Source organism: Branchiostoma lanceolatum, chromosome 17, assembly GCF_035083965.1.
Source record: "Branchiostoma lanceolatum isolate klBraLanc5 chromosome 17, klBraLanc5.hap2, whole genome shotgun sequence".
In the NCBI taxonomy this organism is placed as follows: Eukaryota; Metazoa; Chordata; class Leptocardii; order Amphioxiformes; family Branchiostomatidae; genus Branchiostoma; species Branchiostoma lanceolatum.
Window position 1 is genome coordinate 11848570 of NC_089738.1, and position 23082 is coordinate 11871651.

Sequence of the window (23082 nt, forward strand, 5' to 3'; positions counted from 1 at the left end):
CTCATTTTTGACCTGGTAAATTAACGTTAGCTGTTATCACTGACAGTGAAGTTTGAAATCAAACTCCCCTTTTTCTTCAAAACAAGATACATTCTATTCGACTGCGCATCTGACGTACCTATATTGTTAGGAGCGACCTCTTGCGAGATTGTACCCCTCTTGCACATGTTCTAGGTTAGGATTTACATATACTGCATCCTATTTGCGTCAAGTATCATTTCGAATAGAACATTAATGTAGCATAAATAATCAAAAAAATTAAAACCATGACATCATTATCATTACTAGTCGATTCACCATGGGGGAAAACGTTTTCTTTCCTGTGCTGATTATACACAGTTGTACCTTATATCCAAGCAGATGTAAGGATACGCCTCATTCTCCCTGTTTTACGTTGATTTTTTTTTGGCCACATATATCATTTTTGTTTAGTATTGCATTATTTAACGCTCCACCTTCTCCTATTGCCTAGGATAGAGTAACAAATGTTGCAAAAACAGGCGTAAGATACCGTGAAAGAGCTCGTTCCTTACATCTACTTGGAGATCAATAAATGTACCGCCCTGTCCCCTAAATAGGTTAACCTTGTAGTTTAAGCATCCATTGATGCAGTGGAAGTGTGAATTGTATCGTATTTATTTCCAATACGGACCACCACTAACACAATAGACTGAAACATAGAGAGAATTATTCGTGGTTCTAAATTGCATGCTTCTTTGCGTAAACGTTTAATATGACAGTGAAACTGCTGTTTTTCATATTGAAGTATACGTATATGAGGTTGAATATCACACACGAAACATTGTCACCCATTAAAAGTGTTCGTCCACGTAACAAAACAATGATAATATGATATTCATAACATCATTCAGCAAATCTGACATCTATATCGAAGTTACTCAAAGTCTATGGATGCAGACTATGCAGTCTGTGGATGTTCAATTAAAATACTAATATCGCCTGTAGTTTATTTTAAAACTACATTGTATAGTTCATGTGCCCCCCCCCCCGTGATTGACAGCTGCCAATCAAAAGATTACTAAACTGATTATGATAGATGGGTCTTGCCAAAAATGAGAAGTACACTAGACTGCTCCTTACTACTCTATCAACTTCAGCTTGGCTATATGATACTCCGTTGAATTTTTCATGTGCCCCCATCCCCACCTTGCGATTGAAAGCTGTCAGTCAATCGATTGATTAATCACAAAGATGAATCAATGTTTATAAAAATGCAAAAAAAAGACAGCTGCATCTTGCTGTGTCCAATAACCAATATCAGAGGACTGCTGAATATAATTGTACTTAGTTATTGATAAATGTATCACAGTCTATATTGATATATGCATAGTTAGTAACTTAGTAATTAGTTATTGATTAAACCATGTACATTAAATAGGTATTTCAGTAACTAGTGATAATATTAGTACAAGATAGGCGTGTGTCACTTGCAACTTCTATATGTAGTGAAAGTATCGGTTATTACCTTCGTCGACGAAATGGTTTCGTCGACAAGGTTATTCGATGGTGCTTGTTTGTGTGTCTGTTAGTGAACAGAATAAGTCGAGAACGCCTGGATGGTTTGTTGTCGTAGTTGGTGTGTCGGTGTGTATGTGGGACATCTCAAGATGATTAGATTTTGGGCGAAGTGTTTTGCATAATTAACGAGAAAAGTGTAAAAATGTGTTACATTGTATGCTGAAGTATGTGTAGTGTTGGCTGCGTTATTCCAATTTAAGGCGTCATGGATAGGGGCAAGGGTCCTGAGGGGTCATATTGGAGGCAGGAAACGTCAGTTACACAAATTGGCTGTCAGCCAGCTGTTGGCATTGGTAAGGCAGTCTCCAAGCAGACGTATGGGTTGGCTATAGCAGGGGCAGGTTTTGCTTCAGACTTTGAAAGGGAATTACTCAAGAAGGGCTTGGTGGATGGTCATAAATTTTTGTAAGTACATAGCTTGAGTGCTGATGTACATGATTAGATACTTATTATGCAAATCAGTATCTAATTTGCATGATTAATGAGGAAAGTTTATACATCCATCAAAAGATAGGACTCTCAAACATGTGACATATGTAACTGAGGAAGAGAGAAATATTAATAGATATCAGCTTTGCAAATGAGAACCTCATTGACATAATTAATGAGAAAAACTATAACTCGAGATGGTCTTGATGGATGGTCATGATTTTTGGTATGTAGATAGCTTACGTGATGCTTTGTATGATTGGATGATAATTATGCAAATCAAATTCTAACTCGCATGATTAATGAGGCAATTTTAAAAATCTGCTGTGTTCCATGATATGACTATTCAAATATGTGACATTTGTAACTAAGGAAGAGAGGAATGTTGATAGATAGGAAATATGCAAATGTTGGCCTAATTAGCATAATCAATGAGAAACTACTATAATTCCATACTAGTAAATGACGGCAATTTCATACTTGTGGCATTAGGAAGTTGTGTGAATGTGAACACCATGGAATCAAATTATGCTAATAAGGAGGGAGCTTATTTGCATAATTGATGATAAATGTTAGCATAACCTTCTTTGTTAAGCTCATAGTCATAACAAGGAGGTTTGGACAACTTATGTTATTTGGGTGAAGAGGGTCAACTGGTATGATTGATGATTGATGAAAAACACTCCTAATACGTCAGTCATAAAGGTCAAAATCATTTGACGAAGGTATGAGGTCGTAGAACTCTTGTTAAAAATCAAATGATGAAAATTACTTCTATTTTGCCATTGCCCACTATATGTGCTCAATTGCCAAGCGGTGCCACCAAGCAGTAAATTTGTCATTCTATATTCTGTAGATATCTCGGCAACGATAGGTCCAAATTTTATTTTGAAAAAAACATTTTACTCAACAGATTAAGCTCCACTAGATGGCATATATTGTTTTCCTTTAAGTCATAAGGTATTTTTGGTCTGATCATGCTAGCTACACGTACAGGCCTCTGACGCGATTGTCATCCTTTTTGAGACAACAACAACAGAAGATTACCATAGTAACCGTGACTATGGCAACCATCCCAGTCCCGACCACGGTTCCAATAACCCACGGCTGAACGACAGGCCTCCCCGGGGCTTTGGCGGACCCTGCATATGGAGTATAGGAAGGTATATATCATATATTTGTTAATAATATCACAGATATGCTCCCTTTAAGTATGTTATTAAATACAACGCATTCAATATTGTTTCGTCTGTTCAAGGATACAATGAGTTAGTGACATAACTGATAAACACATACTATATGCTTTAGCATACAGCTATACGATACATGTTCTAGCATAAGCTTAATTTCCAATGCATTTCAAAGGTCTCTCTTGCTAAGAACGTTATAACAGAAGAAACAAGGATGTTATGCAAAAGAGGGACGCAAGTCCTGTCAACCTATTATTATAGCAAGTAAAAGCTTGGCATTATTTACGGAACAACTTGAAATTCAGGACTTTTGGGCTGTACTCTTCAAGATCCTTCAACCCCGGTGATATACTTTCGAAGCCTGTGTGCCATCTTTCTCCTACATGGGCTCCTACAGCCGCTGCCCTGAACAAATCTCAGGACAGCGAGTGTAGGAGTCCCGGTAGTAATCGAATAACACCCAGGCTAGTACTTTCTGTATCTTGAATATCAACTATCCCATTGAGAGTTATATATCGTACCGGTAGTTGCTGTAACCAATACAGCTGTAGCCGTTGTATTCGCAGATGCTGCAGATGCTGATGATGCAGTCTGATCCCTTGTTGTAGCTGATGGCGTCGGCGGTGGCGTTGTCACCACTGGACCAGTCGACGCTACAGGTGCCCGGTTAGTTGTGGCGGTTGTAACATGTGCACCCCCACCCGACGTTGTGACCGGTGCAGACGTTGTAGTGGATGTATACACCGCTGGTCCATTGCTGGTCGGTGTCGTTGCACGTTGCGTTGTTGTTGTTGTTGCTGTTGTAGCTGGGTGTGAAGGTGACACATTGGAAGCTGTAAAGGTCGATGCACGTGACGTAGATGACGGCGTTGTAGTTGTTGTTGTTGTTGTTGACTTGGTTGTACGTTGTGTTGTTGTTGTTGTCGTACGTGCCGTAGATGGCGGTGGCGCAGTTGTTGTTGTTGATGGCGTTGTACGTGCCGTAGATGGCGGTGGCGCAGTTGTTGTTGTTGATGGCGTTGTACGTGACGTAGATGGCGGTGGCGCAGTTGTTGTTGATGTCGTTGTCCGTGGCGTAGATAACGGCGTTGGAGTTGTTGTTGGCACCGTTCGTACAGGTGTAGTGACTGGGTGTGTTGTAGCTGAAGATGTCGTCGTAGCGGCAGCTGACGTTCTTCCAGCAGTTGAGGTCATCGACGTAGTCACGACAGCACAAGCCGTGTCTGTACAGTCAAGTCAAATTCTATGGTTTACAAACTAATACGAATGCGTGACTTAAAAACAACATGTAGTTCAATGTATGGCCTTTTGAAAGACGGTCTTCTATGGATATGTCTTCCTTAAGTGCCTTTCAGACATTCAGGGCCTTCTTACGACTTTGCCCACGACCACTCCCCAACCAAGGTCGGTGCTGGGTTGGAAGTAGCCATGAATCTATTCTACTTCAGCTCCGATTCACTCATCTGATCGCATCCGAGCAGATTTGACTTTCCTGACTTTGATTCTTATCTATAGTCGAATGGCGCATACGACTTTTAAAGACTAGTACGCAATTAACCTCGCCAACCAACTCCAAACCACAGATGACCTTGCTCACGACTAACTCCCAACCATGGTCTGGAGAATGTTGGGGTGCATGGATGGCTGTGTGTGACAGGGACTTGACGTACGTCTACAGACAGTGGTAAACACGTACCTGATTCTGAAAATGATGCGAGAAACCCACGGTAAGCGTTAGCGGAGTCCGTTGTGAACTCTACAGTCATCTTATTGGAGCATGACTGAACCGTGGAAGGAGTTGTGGTACCACAGAATGATCCTGGAAAAAATGCAAAAAAATCTTATAATATATCTTTGAATCTATGGTTAATATCTATCGACAAATCTATGAATGTGGAGTGTTCGCGGTGGTCTTTCGTTGTTCACCGTTGAAACAAGGTGGCAGGCGGGCAGAAGACAGATCAAGCATTTTCGAGTGAACTTGAAAACGGTGAACACTAAACCACCTTGAACTTGAATGCATTTACAGCATCAGTTCATAATAAACAAGAGGCGAAGTAAAGTACGCGTGTAGATAATAGAATGAACCCGTACCAAGCTCTGTCAGCCCATTGGTAACCCCAGAGTAGACCGTCACTTTGTCTCCTCCTAGGCAGAACGGGTCGACCCTGAATGTCCGGTGAAAGGTCAAGGTCACGTACTTCCCGGATGTGACCGTGATCTCCCACTTGCAGGAAGCGTTGTCCTCGTAGTTACTATTGGTACCGTAGTACATGGACGAGATGGTCCCAGTTGCAGCACCGGTCCAGCTCGCAAGGTTGTAGCACCCCGAGTCCAGGTCTAAACACAATTTCATAAAAAAAGATAGCGGCAGGAAAAGGACAAAAAAGATTGTTTATTGCATGACTTGCATGCTGCATTGTTTTTACCTTTATTGTTTTTTCAAAAGAAAATTGCAAATTCAAATAGATATTCAGAAGATGGACACACACGGGGCACAACAAAACTAAGTAAAAACCAGGACAATGTGTATAGGAGTAGTACACAGACACTCACAGAAAACCATAGCCTCCCTTAAATTATCAACTGTCATTTGCTACCAATCAACATTATTTAAGTATCAAATTATATCATTTGCATACATCTAGACCATCATATCATGTAATGACTATTTCATACACATCAAATTGGATTAAACATGAGGTTCCCCACTTTAGTATTCTTTAGTTACTGAGTAGCGTGCGGCGTACCATTTAGTGTAGTGAGCTTTTGTAGGAAACAGACGTTACAAACATCAGCTCTAGCTAAGGTATAGTTAGGTCGTATCTTAATTATCATACTGTTTTTTTTTTAGATTGTATCTATCGCTTTGTTACTTGTAGTCCGTGAAATACATGTTTCGCTACGTGTTTTGTACTGTTTTATGTGTGGGTCACGACACCAGCAATAGCTGCTTGTGTCCCACGTGTATTGTACCGTTGCAACTACATTGTATAATGAAATCATTTAAAATCAAAGGTTACAGAATCAGACCTTACCGCAGACTGGTACGTCACAGTACTCCCATCTGGTGCTGTTATCCGCGTCGTAGCACCAAACTCCGGATTCGCCGTCCGGATTCCGGCAGTAGTTCTGCTCCAGTCCGGATGATGGGTTATCTTCAGGTGTGTTGAAGCCATAGTGTGCTTGAGGTGTCTGACTGTCCCAGCGTTGACACGTGTTGCCCGTTGCTGTCACAGACACCGTTCCTCGGTAGCTTGCTCCATCACCCCTTTGACAATCTAATGGTTGATGAAATTTTAAAAAAAAATGCTTCAATAAACAATGTATTGAGTTTCAAGTGAGACATCACCAAATTTGTAATGCAAATAACTTTTCATACTTAGTTAAGCTATAAGAAAAGACAAGTAAAAAAGCATTGACCGATAATTGTTGATATTTCGAAGGCCATAGCTATCGCCGTCATTTTGCCATGCTCGAAGTATCAACATGGTTCTATATATTGAGAAAATGCTGATGATATGCAAAAATATAGGGTCTAAGGTCTCTTTGTTGCTTGCCTGACTACATGCAGAGTGTGATAATTAATGAGCTACAATCAGGTCAAGCAGTACGAAAAACTCCAAATATTATACGGAAGTATTTATCTTTGAACCTTAAGCTTGTTTCCAGTGTAGTATCGCAATGAAAGTGTAAGTACATCCCAACACCAAATGTTTGTTTACCTGAGCCCTTCTCTGTGAATGAAGCTGAGAAGCCAGTGTACTCTGTGTTACTGAATCCAAACGTCGACAGAACTACTGTCATGGTGTTACTTGTAGACAGCAAGGCAGGCGGTAAGATGGTTCCACAAAACTGTCCTGGATCATTCATAAAGGGGTGAAATGGTTGGGGACGATATTTGAAAGCAAACTTAAGAAGAGCAGTAAATTTCTACTTTCATTTCTTTTGTAAATTGAAGATATTGAGGCAGATCGACGTTGCTACATGTATATTTGTTATAAATTTATTTGTCAAGATATGCAAAGCGAGTAACGAAGGTACCAGTAAGTTAAAAATAATAAGTATTTACTTTTAGAGGAAAATCCTGTCTTCTGCTGGGACCATTGAGCACATCATTCATCTAAGTAACGTTAATGTTTTGAACACATTCTATTTCGAATTCACTCAAATGACAAACAATAGACCCGATACACGTATGCTTTTAACTATGATTTCAGCAACCATTATCCAAATTTTTGTATCAAAGTTTTAGGGTTAAACCTTGGGGTAAATACAGTAGGTCAGTGATAGCTTTGATGTATGAGATCAACTTACCGAGTTTTGTTCCGTTAGTGTTGCCGTCATATATGATTACATTTTCAAAGGCACAGTTTCCGAATTCCTCAATATTAAATGAACTGAATTTTAACAGGATAAATGAGCCAGAGGGGACCTCCAAACTCCAAGTGCAGCTACTTTTTGGGTAGAAGGACGGGTAGTTGTCAGTTGTGATAGTGGCACTGGACGATGTGGTATAGGTCCCTCCGTTAGTGCATGCTGCAGTGATATAGAATGAGAAGTTGTGGTCATTTTGGCTGTTCCAAATCGATCAAATGGCGACAGTAGAGAGAATTGGCGAGGGGATGTTCAAGTTACAATATGCAATATTCAATATGTAGAAAATATTCGTCAGGATGAAATACGTAATTAATCACTGAAAAAAATTAACATATCAAGACAAATATGTACTTCTACAAACACCGTGAAGTTTCAGGAAAGACTGTTATAAGCTATGACACAGTGGGTCTAGATCTGTTACAGCTGTTTTTACATGTCTTTACGTATAAGATTCTTTGTTGAAGCCGACATGGCAGAAAACTTTACTCCTAACAATATCTGAAGCACAACTTTGTATTTTTTACTGTCCAAAACATCTTATGTCTTCCATGCTATTGGATTCACGGAGTTTTGTTTCTAAATTTCATGATCACGAAAGATTTAATAACGCGATGCTACCGCAAGCCAAAATATCCATAAGTAAATAATATAAAGGTCAGAATAAAGTCTTAAACTTACCTGCCGATGCGCCGAGGTTGACAGTGCTCACCAAAAGTAACCAAACATTCGCAGACCCGACCGTCAGCAATGTGTCCATTGCGGCTGATTGGAATTTTCAAAATGGACACTGAGACCATATTGCCACCATCTGAAAAACAACGGACAGACACCTACTGGCTGTGTACAAAGAATGACCTCAAACGGACAGCTCAAATCTAGTATTAGCGGACGGATACTGCTATCCACAACTATGTTTTCAAAGACAAACACACAGTTAAGTCAGGAGGGTGCACGTTTTTTAAGGATCCTTACCTTCCCCGTACCCTGCTACACGCTGCTGTAGTTGTAATGTTGTAGTTGCTATGTCGCGCAGACGTCTGGATACTGTAAATGCATTTAAGTTCGCGTGGTTTTATTTCACGCTAAGGGGAAAATGGAGTGTTCGCGGTAGTTTTGATTTCGCGGCAGCACTGTAGTCACATACTACTACAGTATTGGACAAAAGTTTTCGCAGTGGTTTTAAGTTTGCTGTGAAACAGTCGCCGCGAAAACGGCGAACATAAAACCACCGCGAACATTTCTTCATTTACAGTAATGCATACATGCTCCCATCGATCAGGGTCAATGGTTATGAATAATGAAGGCGATTGACAGTCACGCCAACATGGATCTCCCATTGTTACATCTCCGTTTAAATGTCACTTGGGTTTATATTTAGTCTTCTGAATATCTGCTTCTGAATACCTTCCCACTGAATTATGTAGTCAGTCGAGCCCGTACTACCACATACACATAAACACTACGTATGTGACTTTTTAAAGATACTTCTTTGTTCGCAAAATGACAGGCTCAATTCCGTATTGAATTCATATACTTTATGTTACCAAATGGTTTCTAAGCACCATGGTAATAACCTCTATTAATAATTTAGGTATAGATTATGGTAGCTAAGAGATAGTACATCCTTCGTTATGGAGGATTGCACGAGCATTGTGTCATGACGACAATCGTAAATGATACATGACTTTCCTCTCAATTGACGTCAAAGACAACAAATGAGAATTGATAGTTTTACCTTATAGGGTCATCCGTTTTATGTCTTTCCTCTGCTCAATTGGTTTATTGTTTAGCCATGTTGTTACAGAAGACACACAAGGAGAAAATGAACCGCAAAACATCAGCACACCTGACCAAAACCTACGAAGTTGAACAAATTCGAAATCCTTGATTTTTTCAGCTGCGCTGTTATGGTAGAAAATGTTGGTTCGTAGCTTAAACTGCACCTGCACAGCGAGGTGCATTGTGGGAAATATGTCAAAGTCAAAACCCACGAGACATAAATGAAACATATCTGAATATGATATCATGCATGGTCTAGACAAGAACTGTTTACGAGTAAGGGGCTTTCACCTTTCTTTATATTACGTATACGCTACTTGTCGGGGTACATACGCTACAGGTCGGGGTACATACACTACAGGCCGGGGTACACACGCTACAGGTCGGGGTACATACATAACAGGTCGGGGGTACAGGTTGGGGTGCTTGGCTGCATTGGATGGAAAGGGCCATTCAAACGCTACAAGTCGGTCCCCGACCTGTTATGTATGCACCCCGACTTGTAGCGTTTGAATGGTCATTTCGGGGTACATACGCTACAAGTCGGAGTACAGGCTGGGGTGCTTGCTTGATTGGCTGCATTGGAAATGACCATTCAAACGCTAAAAGTCGGGGTGCATACATAACAGGTCGGGGACATACGCTACAGGTCGGGGTGCATACGCTACAATTCGGGGTACATATGGTACAAGTCAGGGTACATACGCTACAAGTCGGGGGAAAAACGCTATAGGTCGGGGTACATACGCTTCAAGTCGGGGTACATACGCTACACGTCGGGGTACATACGCTTCAAGTCGGGGCACACAAGCTACAGGCCGGGGTACATACGTATATGACACAGGTCGGGGTACATACGCTACAGGTCGGGGTACATACGCTACAGGTCGGGAAACATACGCTACAAGTCGGGGTACATACGCTACAAGTCGGGGTATATACGCTACAGGCCGGGGTACATACGTATACGCCACAGGTCGGGGTACATACGCTACAGGTCGGGGTACATACGCTACAGGTCGAGGTACATAGGCTACACGTCGGGTACATACTCTATAGGTCGGGGTACATACGCTACAAGTCGGGGTACATACGCTACAAGTCGGGGTACATACGCCGTAAGTTGGGGTACATACACTACAGGTCTGGGTACATACACTACAGGTCGGGGTACATACGCTACAAGTCGGGGTACATACGCTACAGGTCAGGGTACACACGCTATAGGTCGGGGTTCATACGTATACGCTACTTGTCGGGCTACATACGCTACAGGTCGGGGTACATACGCTACGGGCCGGGGTACTCACGCTACAGGTCGGGGTACATAGTTAAAGAGAAACCTTTATTGACAAAACAAAAGTACAGCGACTCTAGTAAGGTCTTCTACAACTAGACATGCAAACAACAATCAATGGTATACAAAATGATTAACCTACGCACAAGTATAGGAATACTTCAACATGTCGAGTTGTCTCCTTCTAGAAAGTATTTGAATTTATCTATAGGATGTAATGTATCTAACGTTAATTCTGTTGAGCAAGCGGAAAGAAGGCTGAACAGCTTCGAGCGTTTATCATGATATCGTGGATAATCTAGGATAAAGTGTTCTTCATCTTCTATTTCATTTGGACAGAATGGACAAAACCTCTGGTAACGGGGAATCTTACGGTATCTTCCGATATCCACATTCCATCTATGACTACATATTCTTATGTTAGTGATTGCTCTACGAACTTCAAAATTATGTATATCCGATAGGCATTACCCACAATGCAAGCCTACAGGGCCGAGGGACATATATCCGCGGACTGTTGACGTCAAAGACCACGCAATCGGACACCTTTTGTAGTGAACTTCACTGCAGAGGTAATGTGAAAATGGTGGGAAATGTGTGCCGTGAAATGGAGATACTTATCAGCCAAGCTTTGCACGAAACATCTTCCTTTTGGTATCTTCATGTAACCTTGTCCTATTTGTTCAGTCAGTTGAAATATGTCACTGTGAGTTTGAAATGTCCCATTGTCTACAGGAAAGCCCCTCTTTTCTGCCAGTCACAAATCGACAACAACAATGAAAGTCTGTGGAGAGATACACCTTGGGCATGTCTTGTACTTTGAAAAGAAGCCGCCTGAATGCCATTTCTGACCTTTTGACATCCTAAAGTTTTCAGATATCCGCTGACATTCTAATACGGCATTCTAAACTTGGTAGCTCAAGACGTTTAGCCGTGAGTCGTACATTTTGTCTGAAAATCGTGGTAAATTCGTATCGTGAAATGGAGATACTTATCAGCCAAGCTTTGCACCAAACATCTTCCTTTTGTTATCTTCATGTAACCTTGTCCTATTTGTTCAGTCAGTTGAAATATGTCACTGTGAGTTTGAAATGTCCCATTGTCTGCAGGAACACCCCTCTTTTCTGTCAGTCACAAATCCTTCTCTTTCACGCTTCAGGTATGTGCAAGATTAAAGAAAAAACAAACGAGCAAAAGAACATCCTCATTGCACGTCAGCAGTAATATAGTTGTGAAATGTCGACATAATGTAAGTAAAGTTAGCAACTCCAAAGAAGGTAGCATGCAACGCACCCTACACAAAAGACATGTCAATTGTACTAATGACTTCAAGCCTAGAGTATGAAAAACGTTATAATGGTGGGAGGAATTTGGACATTTAAGGGTCATTCGTTCCATGAAAGAAGATTGGTTGAAGATAGAAATGATGAACTGTACTTTTCAGTTTTGAAAGAGACGGAAGTGAGTTCTCGGCTAGTACGTACGAAGATTATCGATGAGTCCGACCGAATGATTAAGACCGGGTCGAAGGCATTTGATCAAGTAGGTCATAATCTTTTCTGTCAAGAACACGTCAAGCAACATCGACATACGTGACTAAGGGCCGAATTATGGTTTAATATTAGTATAATGTTTCTAGTGTTCTCTGGGAAACTAGAGTGGATATTCGTATGACTCGTGTCTTGGTCACCGTAGCAGATTCATAAACTGACCATGATCAATCTTGAGATTCTCATCCCTTTCCTAAGGAGAGAAAACCAGCTCGACTAGTTCCTCATTTTGCTGACCAGTTACAAACTTACACGTTGCTGGCCAGTTACAAACTGACACGTTGTACAGACACAGTATATAGCCGAGTAAGAAAGCTAGTTATCTCCAGACCAACAAAGCTGTTCCAGCATATATTCATATCTCCGTGAACGACAACCGCATCCATAAGGTAAGAGAGCTCACGCCGTTTATTTTAGTCAGTGGTCCAGATACTGTTATTTATTACCTCCGTCGTGAGGTCCACAATGCAGTCGTGACGAAATCATCGCAAGTAGAAGATAGACTGCCTCTTGAGAAAGATTCAGTCATATTCGTTGTACCATAGCTACTAAGGTTTCATTTACGCCAGGAAAGTAAAGTCATTCTGTGGACAGTTGTTGGTACATGGTGTGTCGTACACATTTCATCAGTCTCGTGGCGGAAAGGGTTCTTGACAGTCGGTCATGTCATAGTCTCACTAAAAGTCATGGTAGGACCAATGTGACTGTTGGTGTGGGTTTTTTCTTTAATCTTGCACATACCTGCAACAGTCGGTCATGTCATAGTCTCACTAAAAGTCATGGTAGGACCAATGTGACTGTTGGTGTGCCTTGGTTTTTTCTTCTTTTTTTAATCTTGCACATACCTGAAACGTGTAAGAGAAAGATTTGCGATTGACAGAAACGGAGGGGCGCTCCTGAAGACAATGGGCCATTTCAAATCCCAGTAACCTATTTCCACCGACTGAGCAAATAGGGCATTGGGTCTGAAGATTCCTACCTCTTTATGAGGGACACTGCCCTGTAGCGATGACAGAGAAGTAGCTCGACTGGTTTATGAATAACCCTGGCTGACCAGTTGATACCGAATCGCTGCACAGATAGTACAATTGTGTCATCTCCAGACCAAAACTATTCTCGCATAGTGTAAATGCATTTCAGTTTGCGTGGATCTTCTTTCGCGGTGGGGAGAAAATGGAGTGTTCACGATGGTTTTAAGTTCGCGTTTGAAACAATAGTAGCGCTACATTCATCGGTGGGCAAAAAGTTTCGCGGTGGTTTTATGTTCGCGCTGAAAGTTCACCGCGAAAACCCTGAACATAAATCCCCCGCAAACATTTCTGCATTTACAATATATTCAATGACATACTTCCGTGGCCGATAGTCGCTTCGATAAAATAAAGTTAGAGAGTGAGGTTTCTGCTGCTACTAAGATTATATGAGATCGATTCACAAATCTGTGGGAAATTTGAATCTTGAAATACCAAACAGCCACCCTTGGTACTCAACATCTAACTATCTTGATATACTCATGCCCTGTTTGCTTGATGCCGGTTGAATTGTATCACTATGACTTAAATTTAATTGTCGCCTTTTTCTACGACAACGCCCCTTTCCTCTCAATCAGAACCCACTCCGTTCCATTTGAAAAAGAAAAAAAAGGAAGGAGACAATATAGCTGCGCTTTTGGGTGGAAAAAACACAACGTAGTACGGTACGTACAACATCCGGCTAAAAGTAACGCTTTCAGGTCTTCATCTTGATCTTGATCGGGTACTGGGCAACACCCCTCTTGTTGGGGTAAAGCGCCCAGGGGAGAGTGCGCTGCGCTTTTATTGTCCTCTCAGTTGCAAGAGAACAGCCTCCTTGAACTTGGGAGGATCGGCTGTGTCCGTGACGTCCTGTGGTAGTGAATTCTAGTCTCCAAGCAGACCTACGGGTTGGCAAAGACCGTATCCAACAGGCAGAAGGAGTTTTCATAGCCAACCCAAGGTCTGCTACAACTCAAACAGGGCGGAGCATTTCTATTCAATAAAGGTGCCGCTGCCCCTCCTCGTTGTAATGCTAACAGCCGTACGAATGTCCGGGGTACTAATCTTTTTATGACCAAGCCCAGTCACCCGCGCACGTCCCAGTGGGAGGTTCGCGCCTTGGTTGAGCCTAGTAAAAAGCTCTCACAATAGCAGTTTCTTTCACCCATCGGCGATGTTTGTGGCATCATGGAAAACCGTGCTTACAAAAACATTCGTAGACAATGTTTACTGTTTCGGGTTCAAGCCACTATTACTAGAGATTAACTGCAAGATTCCACGTGACCACATGGCGGGAATTGCCCTTACAGTTCCGACGTAACTGGTCAAAATTGATCGCATTTTGTGACGATTGAAGCAGTTTTGGTAGCGATCTTCGTAACAGATTGATTTTGAAAAAGAGACCAAGTCTTTTCTGTTGGCAACATTTAGTTTATTTTTCCTGGGAAGTTTAATTTTCGCGGTACAGCCCTGCCCAAGTGAACGACCTCTCAGTCGCGGCCTGGAGGTGTCAGCCCGGCATGGCGCCGCACGCCCGTGTGGACAGCAGAGAGTAATAAACTCACTTACAGAAGCACAGTTTGATTAGGTAACAATTAGATGTTAATAGCCTTTGTTCAGACCGACTTGTTCCAGACCTTAGATTGCACTATAAGCTCCTTCTTCCAGTTGGATACGGTCTTTGCAATCTATTGGGTCTGGTTGGAGACTAGTGAATTCCAGTCTCTAACAGTTTGAGGTTAAAAAGAGTATCTATAACAGTCTTTGTGGAATGGTAGAGCCTTATATGAATTTTGATTTGAGTGTCGCGATTGGCGCGGTGTAGGCTTCAAATGAGTTTCGACCGGTAAGGCTGTCTTTCGCTGCCTTGCTTTCTGCAGTACTGTAAGTCTATTTGATGTCCGTCTATTCTTTAAAGTATCCCACCCCAAATCAGAAACAAGTTTAGCGGTACTATCATAAGTGTAGTATGAGTTTGTAACAAATTCACCCCTTCACTCTTTTATTCACAGCATGAAGGTAGCTTCAATGATCGCTGTCATGGTGGTAGCAGCAGTCTTGGTAGAGATGGTAGCTTCTACCGGAGAATCGAGGCTGCGGTCCTTAATGAGGAGGAGGAGGAGGAGGCGGAGGCCTAGTATTTCCGCCAAAAAAGAAGAAACAGCCGCAGGTACTTGACATTTTGACGTTTTTTTACCATCAACAACAAGGTTAATCGGCCATACGTCATGGTGTAACATTGATGAAAATCAGAATGGATTGCACGGTGATGGAACGAGAGGCCGATGCAACGAAAGGCCACAGGCAACCATACCCAAAACAACCGGTATAACATCCAAGGGTCCTTAAGTTATACTTACTACAAATATCCGGTGACATACACACACATACATACACAAATGTACATACAGAAACACACACACACAAAACAAGACCTCAATTTTTCATGAAGGTAACAAGCAGCCATTAAGTGTGTAGCATCTAATACTACATGTTTATTTTGTGCTACAGGGGCCCTAGGGGGCCTCGCTGAGCAGTTGGAGATGCTCCAAGATGCTGCTGCTATGCTGAAGGAAGCTGTGGATGAAGCGGAAGAGCTCGAGGGTGCATCCCTGGATCTGGGAGGACCGCAGGAGGTGAAGGGGCTCAATGATGATCTCGATGGTGAGGAGAACTCATAAAAACCTTTAAAAGTCCTATTTGTTTTTTCTCAATCCAATTTCTTTAAGATTCTTGTTATTTGTATACAATATCTATCAAGTAGTTTTCTTTCTTTTCTCAGGAGACGCCTTCGGGAAGAAAGCGGCTAACCTGCAGGGGCCCGCGGGAGAGCTGGAGAAGAAGATGAATGAAGTGGAGGAAGATGCCGCCTTGGGCCAAGTGGAGGAGGAGCTGGAGGAGCTGGAGGAGGAGCTAGAGGGAGCCAACGGCGACCCTGATGGTAAGGATGACTCTAGTTCAAAGCCACGCCCTGTGTTTATCATTGCATTTCATCATAAAGTGCAGTAGAAAAATAAAAGATAACCAAAGTGGGCTTGTCAAAAAACGGGCTCGAAAAACTGAACTTTAAGATTAGAAAAGACAACAAAATGATGATAAAAAACAAAGGTGATGGAAAAATGTAAAAACAAGAGTTCTACGACCTCATACCTTCGCGAAATGATTTTGACCTTTATGACTGACGTATTAGGAGTGTTTTTCATCAATCAAAAATCATACCAGTTGATCCTCCTCACCCAAATAACATAAGTTGTCCAAACCTCCTTGTTATGATTATGAGCTTAACAAAGAAGGTTATGCTAACATTTTTCATCAATAATGCAAATAAGCTCCTTATTAGCATAATTTGATTCAATGGTGTTCACATTCACACAACTTCTAAATGCAACAAGTATGAAATTGCCGTTATTTACTAGTATGGAATGATAGTAGTTTCTCATGAATTATGCAAATTAGGCCTACATTTGCATAATTTCTATCTATTGACATTCCTCTCTTCCTCAGTTACAAATGTCACATATTTGAATAGTCATATCATGGAACACAGCAGGTTTTTAAAATTGCCTCATTAATTATAATCTGATTTGCATAATTATCATCCAATCATACAAAGCATCACATAAGCTATCTACATACCAAAAATCATGACCATCCATCAAGCCCATCTCGAGTTATATTATTTTCTCATTGATTATGTAAATGAGGTTCTCATTTGCATAGCTGATATCTATTAATATTTCTCTCTTCCTCAGTTACATATGTCACATGTTTGCGAGTCCTATCATGGAAATTGATGAATGTATAAACTTTCCTCATTAATTATGCAAATTAGTTACTGATTTGCATAATAAGTATCCAATCATGTACATCATCGCTCAAGCTATGTACATGCAAAAAATCATGACCTTCCATCAAGCCCTTCTTGAGTTATTCCCTTTCAAAGTCTGAAGCAAAACCTACCCCTGCAGTTCCAAAAAAGTTGCTAGGGGACCCAAGCCTATACCACTTACTCTCTGCCCAACGAGCTATCTACCACTTAAAAATCAGTTCCATAGCATGTCCACAACACGAGATATCATAACATGAAGTTCCGCTGCAGTACCGTAACAAGCCGATAGGGGGCCCAAAATCTAATCATTTTCAGGTTTCATCGAGACCTACCAACATACCAAATACCAAGACAATCCTTCCAAGAATTCTCGACTTATCGTGTTCACTAACAGACACACAGACATGCTCGGTATTCCCATGCTGTGGCACTGCATTAATGACTGTTCTTACTCATATAAGGCCGTGTATATCCAACTTTGGTCAAAATTTGTATGTTTCAGTCTTTTAATTGGTGTAAGGAGATATCTTTGTGGTTTGGTTTCACATGCTCCGAGTGGACTCTTCCAGGCTGGGAGTAGGTCAAAGTTGACGATTGTTTTCGTCTGTCAGCTGTTACGAGAGAACGAGCTGGTCAACTGTCTATTTTCTTTGCATGATTCTAAAGTAGACAGATGTGGCTTTCTGGTGCATAAGAATTTTTGGGGCTTGCAATTAAGGTGAATCCTTTTCTGAGCCCTTGTTTTAGTGCTTTAAAGCATTACTGCATGGGCAAGCCTATCTCTTGTATCTGCCCTACAGCTGGCTGATAGCCAATTTGTCCCTGGCAGCTGCAGTACATGTAACTGACTGCCTCATGACCCCTCATGACCCCTCATGACCAACTTTGCCCCCAATCTACCCGTATCAATATCCCCGTCGCAACCAGAACGCATAGTAAAGCATACAATTGAACACATTTTTACACTTTTCTCGTTAATTATGCAAAACACTTCGCCCAAAATCTAATCATCTTGAGATTTGCCACATACACACCGACACACCAACTACGACAACAAACCATCCAGGCGTTCTCGACTTATTCTGTTCACTAACAGACACACAGACAAGCACCGTCGCATAACCTTCTCGACGAAACCATTCGTCGCGAAGGTAATAAAGATTTTGTATAGATCAGACATCCCACATTTTTTTAACGGATGGACGCAAGTACACTTACATGAAATACATGTGCTGGGTAAACTGAAAGACTTACACGACTTCTCTTTTTCCTCAGTGACCGATTAGACCCTGTGGCAATGGTCCTGACTGGATAACCCCAGCCCAAGCAGGAAGAGACCCTGTCGAAGATAGATCGAATAGTTTTAGATCAGTCTATCAATAATAGAGCTGACGCTATATCTACCTTTTTCTTTTTACACTAAGGTGTAATATTGGTGTAATATTGGTCATAGATAACCATGATTAACATCCAGCATATAACTGGCCGAGTGACCATGGTCTAACATTACTGTTACGAAGCTCGACGTAGATATTTCTTTTGATTGATTGGTTGATTGATTGATTGATTGATTGACCAGAAAATGTTTTTTCGAATCGTTTTTTACTTGATTTCCTTTTGCAAAATCTTGTAGCGGTGGGGAGAATAAAGGCATAAGACAAAACATTGGTCTGCTGTATGCTGATTCAGTTGATATCTAGTGTTGTTTTAATGTTACGTAGCGTCGACAAAAAACATCGTCACAAAGACAAGTACGTTTCGTGCATTAGCGCGCATCACTTAGCAGGCGATCGTGCTTGGTTGGGAGTTTCAATTCCAGTTGTCGTCATTGTCATGACCACATCATCACCGAAAAGAGGTACTCCCCAAAGTCCACTGTCCGTTGTTCATGAAGCTGAAGAGCAGGCGGATTTCCTTCAGTTGATACATCTTAGCGTTTAAGTTCTTACACACCATCTGTCCTTCTATAGCGAGCAATACAACGATGATCAATAGCTTTTGCACAGCAAACAAAGTATATTCCTCATTAAGTTCAGCAGAGGAGGGTACAGCGTTTATTGACTTAATTGACTGTCGATCGCACAGTCATTGATAAAAAGGTCGTGAAACACAAGAGTATTAAAATCCATATTACATATGACAAGACGCCTCCTATCTGACTAAAGAAGAATTAAGGTATTGTATCAAAACCGACGAAATCGCAAAAGATATCGCACATAAAAACTCAGGCAAAATATAAAACATATAGAGAGAGACACGCAAAGACATCAAAGACATTATGAAGACATCAAATATATATTTAATTAAGAAACAGAACAAAAACTTTATATACACCGCTCTTCGAGAATACACTTCGTTTAAGTCAACAGGATAGAATTTTCAACTCGCGTTGAGTGATATCCACAAACTGCATATCATATATGCAGCATGGCAAGATGTCCTGGTTCCAAAGGGACAGGGAATTAATAGCCAACAAAAATGCCTGGACTATATTCCGGGCTATGTCATACAAAAACGGATACGTCTATAATATGCTAATGTTAATGCATTCTAGGCTCCCTCCTTCCTCCAAAACTTTGACTGATATATAACGTTTTTAGCTGAATCAACGAAACACTTAGAAGTAATATCTCCAATTCACACCGATACCGCTATGTAACAACAATAGAACAATATGCTTCTTATATGAAATATACACAACGTACTGCATATCAGACTTTAGAAAAATAGAATCCCTCTAGGGTGGAGATTTACTATTTGAAGCCGGCCGTGGGTGGGTAGGCGGGGTCGTTGTTGTAGGGTGACATGCCGGGCTGGGCGGGGGGCATGTAGGCTGGCGGCCCCGGGGCAGGGGGGGAGCCGTACGCAGGCGGGGCCTGGGGCGGTCCGTAGCCGTACCCTCCCGGCTGGGTGTACATCGTCTGGCTGCTCGACGTGTAAGCAACGGTGGCTGGTTGGGTCGGCACCTGCAGAACAGCCATGGAAGGTAAGGACAGTTATTTAGTTTCACTGATAGCGTATGTATGTAGTGAAGTGATGGAATGGGAGTGAAGCGTTGTTTTTTGCCCCTCTGTGTGTGTGTGTGTGTTTGTGTATGTGTGTGTGTGTGTGTGTGTACGTGTGTGTGTGTGTGTGCATGTGTGTGTGTATACGTGTGTGTGTGTGTGTGTGTGTGTGTGTGTGTGTGTGTGTGCGTGCGTGTTTGTTTGTGAGCGTTTGCGATTTCCAATATAGAAAATGCAGCGCTTTTATATATCTTCATTGCTGCAACTTTTGTCTGTGGGTTGCATGTCGTGTCGCAAAGCAGTATAGGTTATCTAACTAGTTGATAGATTACTCACCACGATGCTGGTCCGTGTGGTGTTGTTACTCTTGCAGCAGCAGAAGTACGAAGCCACCACGATGAAGACGATGAAACTGATCACTCCGAAGACAATCCCGATGATCGTTCCCACACTCGGAGTCCAATACCAAGCTACAAAAAATTTCAGCAACACAATAAATCAATACGCGTAACGGGATCATATTAGAAAGAATAACATTGTTTTCTTTTTTCAAGCTCGTGTAATGATATCTGTACTTCTAAACGCCCATGTATGATTTTACTAGTACAGCTGCGTTTCTTAGTAAAGCCCCCCCCCCCTCACAGGACTCGCGGCACGCTGGCGGCGTCGCTGCGGCTGATCGAATTGAAAAAGCGTGCCGCGGGTCCAGTGGGAAGGGGGCTTAACACTTATCAGGGGTTTCTTAGGCTTGTGAGTGACAATGACTCTCGCCGCCATATGTCACGATGTCGGCGCATCGAATGGTAGTCACGGCCTAAGTTTGTTTTACTTTTTTTTCTTAAACAACTGAAGAATACACATGACACAGAGGTGATGCACTCTAGCTGTAGCTAATATCAAACATTACCTCTGAAAATAAGAATTACAACTTACATAGACAAATACAATAACAATAAGAAACAGCAATTGGGTAGTCCAATACAAACAAGCAATATGCGCAACAAACAATATATCAACACAGCCGTACTTGGTTTTAAAGCGTTTGCTTGTCAAACCCAAAATTTTACAATTGTAATCAGATGAAACAAAAGATGAACCCCTTAGTAACAAATTAATGAGGGCTTGATCAGACAGACTGTCAAGACCAAGTTTGTTTGACTTGTGTCAGATTTGATTTAAGATGAAATAGACTCACTGGTATAGCTCCAGTTAAGAGTGCTACATCCAGCCGCGGATGTTTCATCCGAGTTATCCCAACAATCGTTGTTACCATTACACTTGTAACTGTTGAGGACGCATCTCAGGTTGTCACAAGTGTACTCGGTAGCCCAATTGCACCAAGCTGTGGGGTTACAGAACAGACAACATGTAACTTCGTTAACATAAATCCGGCGGTTTACATGAATCCGCCACTTTGAAAAACGGTGGGCTTCATAGAACTCAAATGCAGCACCCCCCCCCCCCCAGGTATGCACTCTTTAGATATGCATGAGTGAATAATACTAGGGGACGCTAGGTTGGAGATCTGTTTGGACGTATCTTTTCAAGATGTACCCTGGCGGAATCATATTAGATGTAATATTATCAACATCTAAACTCAACACAAAAAGCTTTGGAACTTGATCTCTGTTGATCATATTGCCGTGAATCCTTTATCAAATCTATGGCATTGTATATCATAGCCTAGGAAAACTTCTTTATGGCCCATTACACACACAAACAATGATATTCAATTTGCTTTGATCATACATTATTGAGATGGGCAAGGAAAGAAGTGTCCAATGTCCCTTGATCATATATATGTCCGTTGTTTTTCAATGTGAAGCATTATGTGTTATATCATTTGTATATTTTCCATTAAAATGATTCCTCGGCATTTGTCACGTAGTTGTATCTTTTTGCGTACTGTTTTACAAGGGAGTTGACTACATTAACTATAGTTCGGATTAATGTGTTACAAGAGCTAAATCAAATGCTCAAGGGTCTGGAATTGTAGTACTGTAGGGTCGTGATGAAATCTTCCAAGCTTAGCCTGTACGAAAATTTTGGCTTGGCGACAGTATGAAGTATAGCCCTGTTTAGTTGCCGGAAACGCCCCCAACCTTAACATTACACACACACAATTACACCTGTTACGTACAATACATACAGTGATTTAGAACATAACTCAAATCTCCTAACTTGTGATTTAGAATCAGGGTTCAGAAACAACTATGCATTGTCTGTAGCATGGTCGATCGTCAACAGTTTTCCATGTAGCACAGAATAAACTCTGTAGTCTGAAAATTACACATTCTTTCTTGCGTGATACAAAAGTTTCAATCGCAAGATCTCGGAACCATTCGCCATCCACCTATCTGGGGAAAAGTCTGACCACTTTTCGCATCGTCATGACAGGTTGGACTCGACTTCTCTGCCACACGATGAGCCCCAAATCATAAGCTGACAAGAATCACAGTGATATTTTCTTCAGAACATCTTCAAATATGAACATGTATACTCCTATGTAGATAGTGTGGAGGGTCTTTTCAGATGATACATGATAGCCCCTGGCCATAATAGAACTACTCTCACTCACATCGTCAACACAAAAAATCGTCCTACTTAACTCACCTGCGATTGTTGTTGTTTGGGCCAGGAGCAGGACAATCCCGATAAGGAAGCCTGCTTTCCCGACCATATTTCGGCAGTTCTAGCTTCCTTTTTCCTCAGATAAGCGTGGATTTGTTGAAAATTTCAGCAACAAGCAGGAACAAACCTGTGCTGCGCAGTTTCCTTGTATGTGTACAAAGTAATCTTACACTATGAGAAACAATGCCGTAGGCTTTGTGTCGTCAGTCGTTGCTATGGCGACGTCTCGGCGGCCATCTTGGGCCGTATAAACCTAAGGTGCGCCTGTCGTGGACTGGTGCCAAAAGACAATGACTTGCTATGCGTCAATATTCATTTTGTAAACATGCCTCACCAGGACCTGATGTGGTTATTCCAACAGGGGAGTGGGATAGGTTAACATGCTAGCGGGGATTATAAGCCGCTTTGAAGACGAGTGTTAATAAAAATAACAGTTTACCGCA

The 23082-nt window shown here is 41.6% G+C and overlaps 3 protein-coding genes across 4 annotated transcripts; 1 reads left to right on the forward strand and 2 right to left on the reverse strand.

Annotated features, from left to right (window-relative positions):
• Positions 1–618: 618 nt before the first annotated feature.
• On the reverse strand, positions 619–8560 carry LOC136423036 (uncharacterized). 2 transcript variants are annotated; one of them, XM_066411031.1, is made up of 9 exons: positions 8511–8560; positions 8217–8346; positions 7476–7697; positions 6884–7018; positions 6197–6439; positions 5253–5498; positions 4855–4977; positions 3680–4381; positions 619–3110 (listed from the first exon to the last, which is right to left on the reverse strand). In XM_066411031.1, exons 2-9 carry the CDS (start codon positions 8293–8295, stop codon positions 2953–2955), a joined length of 1908 nt encoding a protein of 635 aa, XP_066267128.1. In that variant the 5' UTR covers positions 8296–8346; positions 8511–8560; the 3' UTR covers positions 619–2952. The 2 variants fall into 2 exon arrangements, with proteins under 2 accessions (XP_066267128.1, XP_066267129.1); XM_066411032.1 differs by lacking the exons at positions 8217–8346; positions 8511–8560 and adding an exon at positions 7231–7281 and having other exon boundaries at positions 7476–7587.
• A 2556-nt stretch (positions 8561–11116) lies between these two features.
• On the forward strand, positions 11117–18666 carry LOC136423049 (uncharacterized). Its single transcript, XM_066411049.1, has 5 exons — positions 11117–11186; positions 15187–15344; positions 15686–15838; positions 15957–16115; positions 18279–18666. The coding sequence occupies exons 2-5, from the start codon at positions 15188–15190 to the stop codon at positions 18287–18289; spliced, it is 480 nt and encodes a 159-aa protein (XP_066267146.1). The 5' UTR covers positions 11117–11186; position 15187; the 3' UTR covers positions 18290–18666.
• Positions 18667–19286: 620 nt separating this feature from the next.
• Positions 19287–22812, reverse strand: LOC136423047 (uncharacterized). The gene is made up of 4 exons (XM_066411047.1): positions 22622–22812; positions 21204–21350; positions 20345–20478; positions 19287–19969 (listed from the first exon to the last, which is right to left on the reverse strand). The coding sequence occupies exons 1-4, from the start codon at positions 22686–22688 to the stop codon at positions 19757–19759; spliced, it is 561 nt and encodes a 186-aa protein (XP_066267144.1). The 5' UTR covers positions 22689–22812; the 3' UTR covers positions 19287–19756.
• Positions 22813–23082: the final 270 nt, after the last annotated feature.

Bases quoted from the DNA above. Each gene is read 5' to 3' on its own strand.
- LOC136423049 (XM_066411049.1), top strand. From the start codon at position 15,188: ATGAAGGTAGCTTCAATGATCGCTGTCATGGTGGTAGCAGCAGTCTTG. The intron at 15,345-15,685 runs GTACTTGACATT...TTTGTGCTACAG, and splicing joins AAAAGAAGAAACAGCCGCAG to GGGCCCTAGGGGGCCTCGCT. The intron at 15,839-15,956 runs GTGAGGAGAACT...TTCTTTTCTCAG, and splicing joins GCTCAATGATGATCTCGATG to GAGACGCCTTCGGGAAGAAA.
- LOC136423036 (XM_066411031.1), bottom strand. From the start codon at position 8,295: ATGGACACATTGCTGACGGTCGGGTCTGCGAATGTTTGGTTACTTTTG. The intron at 4,978-5,252 runs GTACGGGTTCAT...CATTTTTTCCAG, and splicing joins CAATGGGCTGACAGAGCTTG to GATCATTCTGTGGTACCACA. The intron at 4,382-4,854 runs GTACGTGTTTAC...TTGACTGTACAG, and splicing joins CGCATCATTTTCAGAATCAG to ACACGGCTTGTGCTGTCGTG.
- LOC136423047 (XM_066411047.1), bottom strand. From the start codon at position 22,688: ATGGTCGGGAAAGCAGGCTTCCTTATCGGGATTGTCCTGCTCCTGGCC. The intron at 21,351-22,621 runs GTGAGTTAAGTA...GTAACCCCACAG, and splicing joins CCAAACAACAACAATCGCAG to CTTGGTGCAATTGGGCTACC. The intron at 20,479-21,203 runs GTGAGTCTATTT...AATTTTTTGTAG, and splicing joins TCTTAACTGGAGCTATACCA to CTTGGTATTGGACTCCGAGT.